The sequence below is a fragment of the Heterodontus francisci genome, chromosome 1, assembly GCF_036365525.1.
Source record: "Heterodontus francisci isolate sHetFra1 chromosome 1, sHetFra1.hap1, whole genome shotgun sequence".
Classification (NCBI taxonomy): Eukaryota; Metazoa; Chordata; class Chondrichthyes; order Heterodontiformes; family Heterodontidae; genus Heterodontus; species Heterodontus francisci.
This window is the reverse complement of record NC_090371.1, coordinates 63,995,749-64,013,059: the sequence shown is the minus strand read 5'-3', so window position 1 is coordinate 64,013,059 and position 17,311 is coordinate 63,995,749. Positions and strand designations below refer to the sequence as shown.

The 17,311-nt window shown below is 45.8% G+C and overlaps 1 protein-coding gene across 3 annotated transcripts in view; it reads left to right on the top strand.

Moving 5' to 3' along the window:
* The window catches only part of il11ra (interleukin 11 receptor subunit alpha), a 180,783-nt gene that overhangs the window by 74,315 nt on the left and 89,157 nt on the right, over positions 1-17,311 (top strand). For 2 of the 3 annotated variants that reach the window (XM_068031332.1, XM_068031320.1), the window contains exon 3: positions 6,001-6,070. The exons of the other annotated variant lie outside the window; for it this stretch is intronic. In XM_068031332.1, the coding sequence (XP_067887433.1) occupies positions 6,001-6,070 (70 nt within the window). The remainder of the gene's footprint in view (positions 1-6,000; positions 6,071-17,311) is intronic. 3 annotated transcript variants of the gene reach the window in all.

The window sequence follows — 17,311 nt, the reverse complement described above, 5'->3', positions numbered from 1 at the left end:
TACTTGAACCTCTATCTGTGATCTGACAGGTAGAGTCTCGGACTGAGCACCAGGTATCATTGTGTGCCCTATACTGGCTTTCACTAGTGGTAACGCAGTAGGTCCAATTACTCATGTATGCAACCTGGGTCGGGACATGGCTCTAAGCCATCACTTCCATAGTACAGTTGATAGGCTGTCTGCCTCCAGATTCAAGCCCACATGTCCTGCCATTTTCGCTTGAAAGCAATGGCCACCCTTTCTTGGCATTTGTGCCCCGACCCACCTACACACGCAAACCCCTTGCTCCTCCTTCCACCACTTGGCCCAACACAATTCCATCCCTTCCTTAGTTCCCATAATTCGCCTATGTGAGTCGTTCCCCAATTTTTCCCAATCTGTGGATGCATCACCTTCTGTCTGTCTTTCGTACATCTGCTCCAGCCCAAGGAGGTGCTCCCTTGATGTTCTAGGCAAACTCGTCTGCTCTCTTTCACCTGTACCTAACTGACCATGATATTTAATTTTGGGCAGGCCACTGATTATCCCTCAAATTTGTAGTCGGTTTGATGAGAATACTTGGTGGAATTTGAACCTAACCAGCCTGGACAATTTCCATCGTGGAAGTACGTAACTACCCCGTTATTAACCTGTGTTGTACGCCCTTGAGTTACAGTGGGCCTGGCTCCTCCCATACACCTGTAAATGAAAGACGTCTCGATGGCCGCAAGGTTTGCCTGCCCTGCTTCAACCAGGATCACCAACACACCCAGCCACGGTGTCCACTTCATCCTGCGTCCTTGGTTTGACTCACTTCTACAAAAGAATGTAGGAGATAGCATTGCTCTGTGAGAGGTCTTCCCTCCACAGGACAGGCTTAAGTTATATACATATTTACATTGCATGCTATAATCACCACTTTACTCTTGCCTTTCGCCAAGGTTTGGACGTCTTGGGACTTGGGGTTGGTGTAGGAGGAGGCATCCAAGGCACCTTGGGTCGAGGTGTCAAGCTACTCCTTCTTACCGCCCCGCCCCCTGGGTCATCCTCATCATTCAACGCAGCATGGGAGGAAGGCTTGTGCTGATTAAACTCATGATTGTTCCCTGGATCTTGGTCTGTTTTGTTCTTCTCTCTCCGGGAACATAGAGTTTACACTGGTTAATGTGGAACCATTTTAGCAGATGTACCACATATACCATAGGGCTTGCCTTGTCCACTATACTATATGGTCCCCTATACAATGGTCCAAATGCCACTGCTCTTGTGTAATTTCTGATCATGACCTGGTCCCCTACTTTCCACTCCTGCACTCCCTGTGGTTCCAGCAGCATTCTATTCTTTTGGTGCTGTCATCCTATGTTATTAGCTGCCTCCCAATGCACTTTCTTTAGAGTATCATTTAGATTTCTCTCAAATCTGTCCCACATAACCTCCTAAGTCTGGGTTTCAGTCAGGATCGGTACCAACACGAGTCAAAGTCCTGATCGACCTCCCAGTCATCAACTCATGCGGGGAATACCCTGTACTTTGGAGAGGCTGGCCTTGATGTTCATTAAGACCAGGGGAAGGACCTCATCCCATCTCTCTGGGGCCTCTCCTATCTCCTTCCTAAGCCTCTCCTTTAAGGTACAGTTCACTCTCTCCACTATACCCGATGATTGAGTGTTATGGGCCACATGCCATTTTTCCTGCACTCCTGGAAGTTTCAGGGTGATCTGCATGACCCACCCATCCATATCTGCATGATCCATTCCCTGATCTGATTCCACTATTTGGGGTTTCCGTCACCAGAACTGGAGCAGTGGTTAATGCTATAGCTGATCTACAAAGGAAGGCCTCCACCCACTTGGGGAAGATATCCACCAACATCAGACAATATTTATTGCCTGTTTTTGTGGTGGGCAGTGGCCCAGTGAAGTCTCTTTGTATAGACCGCCACGGCTCCGCTACCCTCCTAGTGTGTCCCAACGGAACCTTTCTTAGGTGGCGGTCTGGATTATTCGCGGCACACACTAAGCAGTTATCACAGTGCTCCTTTACATCCTCCCTGAGATGGGCACACCACCCCATCTCCTCCACTTTCTTCCAGGTCGACTCTGGTCCTGGATGTTCAGCTCCCGGACCCCCATGAGCTAGTTGCATGAATTATTCCTGGTATTGTCTGGGCCTGATCCACCTTTCCCTCTTAAACAGCATCCCCTCTTTAACCACTACGTCTGCTGCTCCAAAAGGACCCTCAATTGGCTTTCCCTTGTTCCTTTTTCCTAATTACTGCTTTTAGAACTGCACCTTGCATTGGACCTGTGTCAGATCTGGGGGCAAATTTATCACCTGTGGCCCCTCTCTTTTCTTTATGGCCGTGATTTGTCCAGATTGGTGTGGGTCCCAAGGTACTCCTTCCCTTGCCCCCCTTGTTCCAATTCATAGGCATTCCATTTGCCTTCCCATTTAGGCTCTGTTTTTGAATGTGCCTTAACCTTCTGAATGTAATAATCCCTCGGTTATTGCCCGTAATGCCCAAGATAGTTTCCAACGGAGGAGCCGTCACCAACTGTCTCCCGTCTGAAGACTTGAACCCTCACCTAGCCCATATCGCCAGATATTCAGTGCAGGAATTGCAGGTGAACATCGAGTCGGAACATGTGGTGTAGGGGGTTGGGAACTCATTGGGGTGTGTCACTATATAGGTAACGGCTGCCAGTTCAGCCTGTTGTGTGATTAGTGTTTTGGAGAGTTTAATGGCCTCCATTCCAGTCTCTCCGGGTCATAAATCCCACACCCTGACCTTCGTTCTCCATTTGTCACTGAGCTGGACCCATCCACATAAATATCTCTACCTGTTGGGTGTCCCCATCTCGGAATTGCACATCTACGTCCCACACTCCTTCTACTGAACACGCGTGGCCCATTCTCGGGTAGATCATATTCAGGGCTAGCTTTGGTTCCCCCCTATCTCTCCACTTCCAGGTTCATCAGGGAGAACAACAACATCCAATGGGCAATATGATTTCTGCTTACTGTCCCATCTTTCTTTTTACCATCCAATAGCATTTGGGTCGGGGTGTGGCAGGTCAGTAGGGTCACCAAGGATGACCCCATGAATGACTGAAAGCGTTTGACAGCCCTACAGGTCGCCAAGAGATATCGTTCACAATTCGAGAAGCCCCTTTCTACATCTGTCAGGATGGGCATAGGCCACTGATCTCAACTTGCCGTGCTGTGCTTGGAGTAACACTGCACTCAAACTATCCCCAGTAGCTGCTACTTCCAGGTAAAAGTCCTGGTTTCCATTTATCGCTCCTAACCCAAGTGTGGTTTGTAGGTCTTCCTGTAGGTCGGTAAATGCCTCCTGGCAACCTTGTCCCATTCCCATTCTTTCCTAAGAAGCCTAAGCAAAGGGGCTACCGTGGCTGCATAACTTTCAGTGAACTCCCTGCAGTCTCCTATTACTCCCAGAAAGGACCTTACCCCAGATACATCCTTTGGGGCAGGTGACTCTTGGACTGCCCTTTTTGCCTCGTCTAGAGCCCTTTCTCCTGCTTTAATTGTCAGTCTGAGAAATTGCACTTCCCCTTGTCCAATTTGGGCTTTCTTGGGGTTCACCTTAAAGCCTGCCTCTTTTAATAACCACAATAGTTCATTTAATAGTGGCCCGTGATCCTCTGCACCCTCAGAAAATAGCAACAGGTCATCTCTGTATTGGATCAGCTGGTTAGGCTGACTAAAACTCTTTAATGTATTGGCCATGCACTGGTAACGAATTGAGGGACTGTTGTGAAACCCTTGTGGGAGACATGTCCACGTATATTGTTGTCTCCAGAACGTAAAGGCAAACCTATACTGGTCCTCCCGTCTCATGGGGAGTGACCAAAAGCCGTTTGCTATATCAAGTACAGTGAATGACATTGCCCCCGTGGGAATACTTCCTATTAGATCTGTTACTGCTGCTGCAGTGGGCGCGCAGGCTGGAATATTTTTATTCAGAACCCGGTAGTCCACCATGGTTCTACATGACTGATCGGGCTTCTTAACTGGCCAAAGGGGTGAATTCATGTGGATCACTAGCGGTCTCAGTATACTTTGGTCCACCAGCGAGTTTAATGCAGTTTCCAAGTCCTGCTGTGTCTCCCAGTGAAAACTACTGTTTCTGAAGTTGCAACATTGCATCCCCACCTACCTTCACCTCTATCCCCGTCACCCTTCCACAGTCATATCTGTGATTAGCGAACATGGCGATGTTACCTCGCACATACACTTGATACTTTGCTGTGATGCTATGGACCAATTGTTCCATGTCATAACTTCCCTTTGGTTTCATTGTACAGACACTGCCGTTAACCTTTTCATCCTTGAGAATGACTAAAATTGCCTCTAGGTTATCCGAATCAACTACACTGCTCCCCCCCCCCCCCCCCCCACATCATCACATCATCAGTTGTTTTTCATATCCACGATCATGTTGTGGGCCAACATATAATCGGCCCCTAGAACCCCGAGCCAGGCTGTTCTCACTTCATAAGAACACATTCCCATTTAGTGACAACAGGTCCTAATTTTCTAGTCAAAGGAATCGATACTGTTCATTACCTGTGAAACCTATCAATTTAAATGGGACTCCGCTCAACCAGGGAGAAGTGGTCAGATGTAGTGAGTGGACCACCGCACTGGAGGCTTAGGGACTACTAAATACTCTCCCCAAGCGGTCTCTACTTTAATCTTTACACGGGGTCTGCCCCATTCATCATAGGTGAGTTGTCACAGGTATTTGGGCTGGGCACGGCCCAGTCACTGCAGGAGTGCAGACAGGCTGGGTTCTCTGTTGCACATGGCAACGTCCTCCTTCTCTTGATCTCTGCCCATAATCTGCTGTAACGCGGCCACTAGAAGTTTCACTGAGTCTTCTACCTTCTCTTTCTTGACCTCTACCATCCATGGTTTTGATCCCGAGAGACCTTCGCATCCTGGTTTCCACCCTTTCGGGAACCTGCACTCTCTGCTCCAGTGTCCTGTTTTCCCACAGTTGAAACATGCCTGAGATCTGCCCACATTACCTCTTTCCTGTCTCCATTCTTTTTACTACCCACGTTCCCTCTTATTTTGTGCATCTTCCCCTTTTGTTTATTTTCTTCCCTTTTGTCGGATTTGAAAGTCAAAGTATTTTTCCTTAACACGCCTGCCTCTGTATTTGTATCGTTCTCAGGGTGAAACCATGATTCGGCCCTTGCCCTGATCAGCAGCAAATTGTTGGCCACTATGTTCCTCAGCCAATGATTCCTGGGAGCCCCTGTTAAATTTGAACGTACTAGATTTCCCCCAGTCACTTTCGAGTATATGGGCCACAATCTATCTGCAAATGCGTCTGGCGCCTCACCTGCAAACTGTCTGATCTGCTCAAACTGTAAGAAAGGGCTACCTTGGCTATGTCCTAGTGCCACTAAAATCTCATCTTTCAGGCCGTCTGTGGTACCACCCCCAAATTTAGTGGCTGCTGACAAACTCTGATACAGTTTCCCGTCTAGGGAGAACAGTATCAGTTTCTTCATTTCGTCATCATTACAATTATTGATGCCACCTATCAGTTCTATGTTGGAAAAATGGATGGAGGCATCTCCTCCATGCTTACTTTCATCACCCCAGTCAGCATTCCTTGTAACTGGAGGGACGTATATGGCAGCACATAATCACTCTGCAATGGTGCCAGGCCACTGCCCGCCGATGGTGGGCCGAACCTTTGCTGTCGCAGGGGACACATCGGTCCCAGTGGTCCTGGTGTCTCGGGAGCCAGCCGATGCTCACTATACTGGGTCCCATCATCGGGCTCTTTTCCCTCCTTATCCCAGTCTTCCCCAACCTCTCCTGGTGCCATGAGACAAACCTGGCCTCTGCCTCTAGATAGCGCTTGGGTCAGTTTACAAATGTTCTTGTTACAAGGCCCGTGATCGGCCCCTTCAGATCCCTGTCTTTGGGCTACTCTATACGCCACTTTGATATTCTTTAATTGTTCCTCTACCTTTTCAGCTCTCTTGATTCCTCACACTTTCCTCGTGATGAGCCTGACACTGCCTCTTACATTCTGTAACCTGACAATGTAAGTACTGTATCATATTTCGTGCCGTTTCTGCCTTCATTTTCCTTTCCTGTCTTTCATCACTTGATTCGCTACTCCTTCTCAGTCACTTGCCTTACTCTCCAACTCTGCTTTTTCTTCTTCTAACTGCTTTACTCTCTCCATGAGAATTTGTTTTTGTTTTTGTAAACACTGTAGCCAAATCACTTTTTCTCTTGATCTTCTATGGTTGCTACTATTTGTCTACTCTGCTGGATTTTCAGGGTGTATCATTTCTTGTGCCTGTGGCTCAGAAATGTTTAGCTTACTACACACGTAGGAGGATATCCGATCCTCCATCAAGGATTTCTTGCCTTTGACCATGTTCTACATTTTGTTCTAGACCTTCGGGTCTCCTGGCTCGCCAAGATCTTAAGGGTTGCAGTTCCCTTCCTCCTTACAATGATTCTTGGACCCCAGAATTACAAGAACAAAATACACTTGACATTAGGTCAACCCAACTTCGTTAGTTTTTTAAACCAACAAACATACAGTACAAACCCTTCTATGATATGATTAAAACTTACAATCACCCACTTCCTTTGGATTACAGCAATGAATAAGACCTCAGGCATCTGCGAACATATTTGGGGAATTTTCTTTTTCTCCTACCAACGTTCCTTGATGAAGTGGCTTATTGTTGGCTGAAATGTGCAACTATGAGGATCTCCCTGATGTCCCTTGCATGGTCTTCATACCCATAATGGCATCGTCCACACCCTCTTCATAGTTATCCTCATCTGAGGAGGACTGGTGTTCCCCCACCTGCAGAACGTCACCACGTCAAATTGCAAGGTTGCGCAAGGCACAGCAGACAATGATTATTTGTGACGTCCTCTGTGGTGTGAAAAGAAGAGTCCCTCCAGACCAGCCAAGGCAGCGGCAGCGCATTTTCCGCATGCTCAGGGTGTGTTCGATGACACCGCCCCCGGTCCTACTCTCGTTACCATCAGCATGCTGACTCTGACTCTTGATCCTCCTCAAATCGACCTTAATATTGTTGCCAAGAGCCGTTCCCCGCCCTGTGATGTAGAATACCCAAACATAAGTCTTGACATTCCTCCTTACAGAATCCATTTGCTCCCATTGACTGTGACCGTTCCCTCTGCCAGTCATACCCTGAATACGCCCCACAGCTCCCCAACATTGATAGCAATCATCCCTCCCTTCCTGACCACATGCTGACTGTAAAACTCAAATCAACCCACCACCCCTGCAGCTACCCACAACCACTACACACTCTGCACGCTCCACTCCTCCCTTTCCTGCTTCTCCACGCACTCGATCACCCCACTTGTCCTCCCCAAGTACCCTCCCCTGCTCCTCCATGCACCCAATCACCCCACCCTGTACTCCACTCTGCTCCTCCCTCCCCTGCTCCTCCATGCACCCGATAACCCCACCCTGTCCTCCCCAAGTACTCTCCCCTGCTTCTCCATGCACCCGATCACCCCAACCTTTGTGCTCCACTCCCCCCTCCCCTGCTCCTCCATGTACACCGCCACCCACCCCCCCCCCCACCCCTCTATGCCATCCCCGAGAAGAATCTACCACGCTGCTGCTGACCTGGAGGCAAACATCCATTCCAATGCTAGTTGCTCGTTTTGCCGATGAGTTCAGGAGAAAAAAACCCTGACCTCAGACTCAACTACACAAAACCAACTGTTGCACGCCATGTTGAAACTAATATGAACTGGGTGGTACGGGAATAACACTCACAATTCACTTCATCTGGCAGGCAGGACTTAATTGTAACTAGATGTAAAGTAATGAGTATTTATGGCATGTAAATGAATGCAAAACTGCAATTAGCCACTGTGCAGCAGTAATGCCACAACCATGCCGTCGACTTAATTTCGGAAAAAAATGTTGTCGGGAATCCAAAGAAACACCTCCCGCCTAATTAAATCACCCTGCACACCACCAAACCCTCTCTTGCAGACCCCATAAAATTGCACCCTATGCCATTTTCAATGATTTTGGAGAAGGAGCAGTAATTAAGGATAGACGTTTTGAGTATTTTTGAGGGGATGATAACCGGAACCAAGTGAAAAGATGGAAGTGTGAAGGCGATCTTTTAACCGCGTACTAAGGCTGATCTGTTTCTCTTCACGTTTCTGCTGTGTAAATGTGCATTTCTAAATGTAGTCATAGTAATGCAGTCCGAAGTAAAGTGCTGCACTGAAGCCTCTTTGAATAAGTTTTCCCTGCAATAGAATAGGTTGAAATGTGAAGTGCTGAGAAAGGGAGTTCTACACCAATACTACATTGTCAATTCTACGTTTCTTTCTGCTTTATTACTCCTGTGGTTAAGCAAATGGTTTACAAACTGAGTTGATATTTTCGGGTTAATAGAACTTAATTTCCATGGGCAGGCATAATGAATTGGGGTATGATATTTGTCATTCAGGCCTGCCAAGAATGAGGCATATTAATTTTGTCATATGAACATTGACTTCAAACTTGCTGGGAAGAAGAGAAGGCCTGTTATAAGGGCTACCAGACACTTGGCTGGAAAACATTTGCATACGAACAGACAGTGCTTGTGGAGACAAAAGGACCATTCCCTGACACATTTAACCCACGATGGATTTTGATCAGCAGACATTGAAGGTGTAAGGAAGAGCATTCCAGAGACTGCGAAGGTGATACAATCCACAAAAGCCAGAACTGGTTAAACCAGCTGATCACATGACTGACTGGCTGGTCCAGGGTTTTTTGAAGTAGCCACAGAGTTTTCGAACTCAGAAAGACTGTTTGCTCCTGGAGTGAGAAGACCTCTCCTGTCTGCTCCCATCTCTTTTGCACAAGCTTCTGGACCCACTGAGGATACATGAACTTCAAGAGAGAAAAGTCTCCTACATCAAACAAGGTTAAGAAGAATACTTGGCTCCAACGAAAAGCAAGACCTACCTACAATCAAGGACTTTACAGCAAGCTCGAAGAACAGTAACCAAAACCATCTTCAGATATTGCCTCAAACCTTTCCATTTTATTTCTTCTGCTCTTTTCTGTCTCTATCTGCATGTGTGTATCGCGTATGCAAGCTAGCGTGGACGCGTCGCGTAGCCATAGATGTTAACTGAATTAGAGTTTAAGTTTTATAAAGTTCAGCCTTTTTTCTTTAAAAATAAGACAACCTGTTTGGCTAGTTTCTCTGCCTTATAATTGGAAGTTAGTGAACAAGGATTCACTAAGGGGGAGCTAAAAAAAAAATGATGTATTTAAAATTAAACTCTGTTACGGTAAGACCAGGTGAAGTTTGAGAGGGAAACCTAGACCCCTTTCTCACCTGGTCATAACACATTTTAAATGTGACCACGATAATAAAGTAGTTGAGCAATTCAAATACAGATGCAAAATATATTCTGTAGTAGAAAAGAGGTGGGGGAAACGCAGGGAATCAGCGGACTTTGCTGGAAGCCTTTCACAAAGGGTTCTTTATCGACAGTCAGACTCTCAATTAATGCTTTGGAACTAGGAGGTTGTACAGCTATCTGTTCAGTACAAGTTCAGTGTTACCTTTTAAGATTACCCAAAATAAATGTTAAGAAAATTCTTATCAACGAGCGGGAAACAGCGAGAGCGAAGCCGGAGCACAAAGAGACCGGGAGAGAGGGAGAGTTCACTGAGACAGCGGGAAACAGCGAGAGCGGAGTCGGAGCACAGAGAGATCGGGCGAGAGAGAGAGTTCATTCAGCGGGCGGGAAACAGTGAGAGCGGAGCCGGAGCACAGAGAGATCGGGAGAGAGAGAGAGTTCATTCAGCGAGCCGGACACAGCGAGAGCGGAACCGGAGCACAGAGATTGGGAGAGAGAGTGAGAGTTCATTCAGCGAGCTGGCTTACCTTCCGGGAGCAGTCCAGGCGCACCAGAGTTTTGAAAAAAAAAAGTCAACAGTGACATCACAGGAAAGCTGCAAGGTTGGTAAGTAACTGATAATTTGAATTACCTATTCTAAGTTGATTTCAGATTAAAGGTGAATAGGAGAAATATTTTACAGATTAAAAACTAAAGACCAGTCGGAAATTTAAAAAACAAATTAAAATCTAATTAAATAAAATAGAGATGCAGGGCCAGGCGATGTGTTGTACCTGCATGATGTGGGAGCTGGTGGACCCCATTGTGGTTCCTAGTGATCACATCTGTAGCAAGTGTTGGCTGCTCGAGGAATTCCGGCTCAGAGTTGATGAGCTGGAGTCTGAGCTTCGGACATTGCGATACATCAGGGAGGTGGAGAGTTACCTGGACGCCGTGTTTCAGGAGGCAGTCACACCCCTTAGATTAACTACCTTGAATTCGGCCAGTGGTCAGGGACAGGAGGGTGTGACTATGAGTGAGGCAGATAGAGGGATCCAGGAGGTAGTGTTGCAGGAGCCTCAGCCATTGTCCTTGTCCAACAGGTTCGAGATTCTTGTTCCCTGGGTGGACGAGAGCAGAGACTGCAGGGAGGATGAGCAAACTGACCACAGCACCGTGGTACAGGGAGCCATTCAAGTGGGGGGAGAAAAGAGAAATGTTGTCGTAATCGGGGATAGTATAGTTAGGGGCATAGACACTGTTCTCTGTGGCCAGGATCGAGAGTCCCAAAGGCTCTGTTGCTGACCTGGTGCCAGGGTTCGGGATATCTCATCTGGGCAGCAGAGGAACTAGGAATGGGAGGGGAAAGATCCAGTTGTTGTGGTCCACATAGGTACCAACGATATAGGTAGAACGAGGTTAGAGGTTCTGCTGAGGGAATATGAGCAGCTAGGGGCTAAATTAAAAAGCAAAACCAAAAAGGTAATAATCTCCGGATTACTCCCTGAGCCACGAGCAAATTGGCAAAGGGTCAATAAGATTAAAGAGGTAAATGTGTGACTCAAAGATTGGTGTGGGAGAAATGGGTTTGAATTCGTGGGACATTGGCACCAGTATTAGGGAAGGAGGGAGCTGTTCCGATGGGACAGGCTCCACCTGAATCATGGTGGGACCAGAGTCCTGGCGAATTGTATAACTAGGGCTGTAGATAGGGCTTTAAACTAAATAGTGTTGGGGGGGGGGGGGGGGAGGGTTCAGTTGCATGGAAAACAGGAAGTTAAAGGAGAAGGTAGGAGTGCAGGTTTGTGGTGAGGCTGATTGTTACCAAACTGCAAGAAGTATACTGGTTAAACCAGAAGAGAGAAATAATAAACAGGCGAATAAAGCATCAGTGTTGAGGGGAAGGTTAGGGGTTATAGCCCAAATAAGAGTTCTATATACAAATGCACGGAGTGTAAGAAATAAACTAGATGAACTGCAGGCGCAAATTCAAATGGAAAATTATGATGTGGTGGCCATTGCAGAGATGTGGCTGCAGAATGGTCGGGACGGGGAACTAAATATACCTGGTTATAAAGTTTACAGGAGGGACAGAGAAAATGGCAAAGGGGGTGGAGTAGCCTTACTGAGGGAGGATATAATGAGGGGAAAGCATCCAGTGGCGACCTTATGGGTGGAATTGAGGAACAGAAAAGGATCTAAAACTGTAATGGGTGTTGTGTATAGACCCTCTGGTAGCAGTTCCGAGATTGTATAAATGCACAAATTAGGCAAGTGTGTAACAAAGGCAGAGTAGTATTAATGGGGGATTTTAACATACACATAGATAGGGAGAGGCAGACTAGCACCTGTCAGAAAGGTAGTGAATTTCTGGAATGTGTCCGGGATAGTTTCCTACAGCAATATTACTTGATGTATCAAGGGGACAGGCAATATTAGAGTTAGTTTTGAGTAATGAGCCAAATTTAACTAGTAGCCTAACTGTGCGTGAACATTTATCAAATAGTGATCGCAACATGATTGAATTCAAGGTAGCGTTTGAAAGTGAAAAGCACGAATCAGCTACTAGAATTTTAGTCTTGGGTAAGGCTGACTTTACCATGCTGAGACTGAGACTGTCCATGGTAAACTGGGTCAATCTGTTAATGGGTCAAACGACTGAAGAAAAGTGGAGAATATTTAAAGAAACATTTAACGAAATACAGAGCGAGTATATACCCCGAAGAGGAAAAAACTCAATTTCAAAGAAAAAACAGTCATGGACAACTAAAGAGATCAGGGATAGCATAAGACAAAAAGAAATGGCTTACAAAAATGCAAAACGTAGCACAGATCCGGCCGAATGGGATCGATACAAAGACCAGCAAAGGGTCACAAAGCAGCTTATAAGAGCTACTAAAAGAGATTATGAAAGGAAACTTGCAAGGGACATCAAAATCAATAAGAAGAAATTTTATAGTTACATAAAAGGAAAACTGGTGGTCAAGAGCAATGTAGGCCCACTAAAAGCTGAAACAGGAGATATTGTCATTGATAATGGGGAAATGGCAGACATGTTGAACAATTACTTTGCCTCAGTATTTACAGTTGAAAAAGAGGATAATTTGCCGGATGTCCCGAAAAAATTAATAGCCGATAGGGGACAGGGGCTTAATACAAATAACGTTAAGTAAATCATCAGTAACAAGGAAATTAATGGAACTAAAGAGTGAGAAATCCCCAGGACCTGACCGTTTCCATCTGAGGGTGTTGAAGGAAGTAGGGGAGCACATTGTAGATGCCCTAACTATAGTCTTTCAGAGTTCCCGAGATTCAGGATTGGTCCCTCTGGATTGGAAAGTTGCACATGTCACTCCACTTTTTAAGAAGGGTGAAAGGGGGAACCAAGGAAATTACAGACCAGTTAGCCTGACATCTGTGGTGGGCAAGTTGCTGGAGTCTATAATCAAGGATAGGGTGACTGAACACCGAGAAAAATTTCAGTTAATCAGGGACAGCCAGCATGGATTCATGATGGGAAGGTCATACCTGACAAATCTCATTGAATTTTTTGAAGAGGTAACTAAGGTAGTGGACAGGGGAGTGTCTATGGATGTTATTTATATGGACTTCCAGAAGGCATTTGATAAAGTCCCATATAAGAGACTGTTAACTAAGGTAGAAGCCCATGGAGTTGAGGGCAAATTATTGACATGGTTAGAATGTTGCTTGAGTGGTAGGCGACAGAGAGTGGGGATAATGGATAAGTACTCCGATTGGCAGGATATAACTAGTGTCCCGCAGGGATCTGTGTTGGGACCTCAATTATTCACATTATTCATTCACGACTTGGATGATGGCATAGTAAGTCATATATCCAAATTTGCTGATGATACAAAGTTAGGCGGCATTGTAGACAGTCTAGATGAAAGCATAAAATTGCAAAGAGATATTGACAGACTAAGTGAGTGGGCAAAACTCTGGCAGATGGATTTCAATGAGGGCAAGTGTGAAGTTATCCATTTTGGACCAAAAAAGGATAGAGCAGGGTACTTTCTAAATGGGAAGAGGTTAAGTACAGTGGATGTCCAAAGAGACTTGGGGGTTCAAGTGCATAGATCTTTAAAATGCCACGAGCAAGTGCAGAAAATAATCAAAAAGGCTAATGGAATGCTAGCCTTTATATCTAGAGGATTGGAGTATAAAGACACAGAGGTTATGCTGCAGCTGTACAAAACCCTGGTTAGACCCCACTTGAGTACTGTGAGCAGTTCTGGGCACCACACCTTAGGAAGGATATATTGGCCTTGGAGGGAGTGCAACGTCGGTTTACAAGAATGATACCTGGACTACAGGGGTTAAGTTACGAGGAGAGATTACACAAATTAGGCCTGTTTTCGCTAGAATTTAGAAGGTTAAGGGTTGATCTGATCGAAGTCTTCAAGATATTAACAGGAAAAGACAGGCTAGATAAAGATAAACTATTTCCACTGGTTGGAGATTCTAAAACTAGGGGGCATAGTCTAAAAATTAGGACCAGACCGTTCAGGAGAGATGTTCGGAAGCACTTCTTCACACAAAGGGTGGTAGAGGTTTGGAACTCTCTCCCACAAACAGCAGTTGAAGAAATAACAGTTGTTAATTTTAAATCTGAGATAGATTTTTGTTAAGCAAAGATATTAAGGGATATGGGCCAAAGGCAGGTATATGGAGTTAGGCTGCGGATCAGTCATGATCTCATTAAATGGCGGGACAGGCTCGAGGGGCTGAATGGCCTACTCCTGTTCCGATCTTTCTATGTTCCTAAAATTAATCTTTTCAACTAGCTGCTTTGAAAATATGGATCTAGCACTACTACATTATTGACTACACTTCAAAATATAGGGAAGATTGAAGTCATTGGCCGGAATTTCACCAGCACGCCATGGGTCCTGCTGCCCGGACCAATTGTAGGTGAATGGCAGACCGCAGAGGGGATTTTACCGGCGGCAGCCAGTAGGAACACAGGAACAGGAGTCGGCAATTCAGCCCATCGAGCCTGCTCTGCCATTCAACATGATCATGGCTGATCATCCACTTCAATGCCTTTTCCCCACACTCTCCCCATATCCCTTTATGTCATCGGTATTTAGAAATCTGTCAATCTCTGCTTTAAACATAATCAATAACTGAGCTTCCACAGCCCTCTGGGGTAGAGAATTCCAAAGATTCACAACCCTCTGAGTAAAGAAATTTCTCCTCATCTCTGACCAAGGTCCTAACCTTGTCGGGAAATCTGCAGAAGAGCAGTGTGGGGCATTCAAAAAGGAAATGGGGAGGGTACAGGTCCAACATGTTCCCTCTAGGGTAACAGGTAGGAGCAACAAGCCCGGAGAACCATGGATGACCAGAAACATTCAGGGTAGGATGAGAAGGAAAAGAGAGGCTTTTAACAAATACAAGGAGAGCAAATCAACAGAAGCATTAGTGGAGCACAGAAAGTGTAGGATGGAGCTTAAGAAAGCAATTAGGAGAGCAAAGAGGGGATATGAGAAAGCTCTGGCTGGTAAAAGTAGGGAAAATCCCAAGATATTCTATAAGTATATCAATGGGAAGAGGATAACCAGGGAAAGAGTAGGACCCAATAGGGACCAAGGGGGAAATCTGTGGGTGGAGCCAGAGGACATTGGTAGGGTGTTGAATGAATACTTCACATCTGTCTTCACCCAAGAGAATGAGGATGCAGATATGGAACTTAGAGAGAGAGAGAGACTGTGAGGTTCTTGAGCAAATTGTCATAGGGAGTGACAAGGTATTGGAGGTTTTGGCAGGCTTAAAAGTAGACAAATCTCCAGGTCCGGACGATTTGTGTCCCAGGATGCTGTGGGAGGCGAGGGTGGAGATTGCAGGGTCTCTGACCCTAATTTTTAATTCCTCTCTGGCCACAGGGGAGGTGCCAGAGGACTGGAGAACAGCTAATGTGGTTCCACTATTTAAGAAAGGTTGTAGAGATAAGCCAGGGAACTATAGATCAGTGAGTCTCACGTCAGTGGTAGGGAAACTATTGGAGAAAATTCTGAAGGAGAGAATCTATCTCCACTTGGAGAGGCAAAATCTGATTTGGAATAGTCAGCATGGCTTTGTCAGAGAGAGAATTAGAATTAGAATTAGAATATTACAGCGCAGTACAGGCCCTTCGGCCCTCGATGTTGCGCCGAGCTGTGAAACCATCTGACCTACACTATTCCATTTTCATCCATGTGTCTATCCAATGTCCACTTAAATGCCCTTAAAGTTGGCGAATCTACTACTGCTGCAGGCAGGGCATTCCACGCCCTTACTACTCTCTGAGTAAAGAAACTACCTCTCACATCTGTCCTATATCTATCACCCCTCAACTTGAAGCTATGTCCCCTCGTGTTTGCCATCACCATCCGAGGAAAAAGACGCTCACTATCCACCCTATCTAACCCTCTGATTATCTTATATGTCTCTATTAAGTCACCTCTCCTCCTCCTTCTCTCCAACGAAAACAACCTCAAGTCCCTCAGCCTTTCCTCGTAAGACCTTCCCTCCATACCAGGCAACATCCTAGTAAATCTCCTCTGCACCCTTTCCATAGCTTCCACATCCTTTCTATAATGCGGTGACCAGAACTGCACGCAATACTCCAGCTGCGGTCTCACCAGAGTCTTGTACAGCTGCAGCATGACCTCGTGGCTCCGAAACTCGACCCCCCTACTAATAAAAGCTAACACACCATATGCCTTCTTGACAGCCCTATTAACCTGGTTAGCAACCTTCAGTGATTTATGAACCTGGACACCAAGATCTCTCTGCTCATCTACACTAACAAGAATCTTCCCATTAGCCCAGTACTCTGCATTCCTGTTACTCCTTCCAAAGTGTATCACCTCACACTTTTCCGCATTAAACTCCATTTGCCATCTCTCAGCCCAGCTCTGCAGCCTATCTATGTCTCTCTGTACCCTACAACATCCTTCGGCACTATCCACAACTCCACCGACCTTAGTGTCATCTGCAAATTTACTAACCCACCCTTCTACACCCTCTTCCAGGTCATTTATAAAAATGACAAACAGCAATGGCCCCAAAACAGATCCTTGCGGTACACCACTAGTAACTAAACTCCAGGATGAACATTTGCCATCAACCACCACCCTCTGTCTTCTTTCAGCTAGCCAATTTCTGATCCAAAGCTCTAAATCACCTTCAACCCCATACTTCCGTATTTTCTGCAATAGCCTACCGTGGGGAACCTTATCAAACGCCTTACTGAAATCCATATACACCACATCCACTGCTTTACCCTCATCCACCTGTTTGGTCACCTTCTCGAAAAACTCAATAAGGTTTGTGAGGCACGACCTACCCGTCACAAAACCGTGCTGACTATCTCTAATGTACTTATTCTTTTCAAGATGATTATAAATCCTGTCTCTTATAACCTTTTCCAACATTTTACCCACAACCGAAGTGAGGCTCACAGGTCTATAATTACCAGGGCTGTCTCTACTCCCCTTCTTGAACAAGGGGACAACATTTGCAATCCTCCAGTCTTCCGGCACTATTCCTGTCGACAATGACGACATAAAGATCAAGGACAAAGGCTCTGCAATCTCCTCCCTAGCTTCCCAGAGAATCCTAGGATAAATCCCATCTGGCCCAGGGGACTTATCTATTTTCACACTTTCCAAAATTGCTAACACCTCCTCCTTGTGAACCTCAATCCCATCTAGCCTCGTAGCCTGAATCTCAGTATTCTCAACAACATTTTCTTTCTCTACTGTAAATACTGACGCAAAATATTCATTTAACACTTCCCCTATCTCCTCTGATTCCACACACAACTTCCCACTACTATCCTTGATTGGCCCTAATCTAACTCTAGTCATTCTTTTATTCCTGATATACCTATAGAAAGCCTTAGGGTTTTCCCTGATCC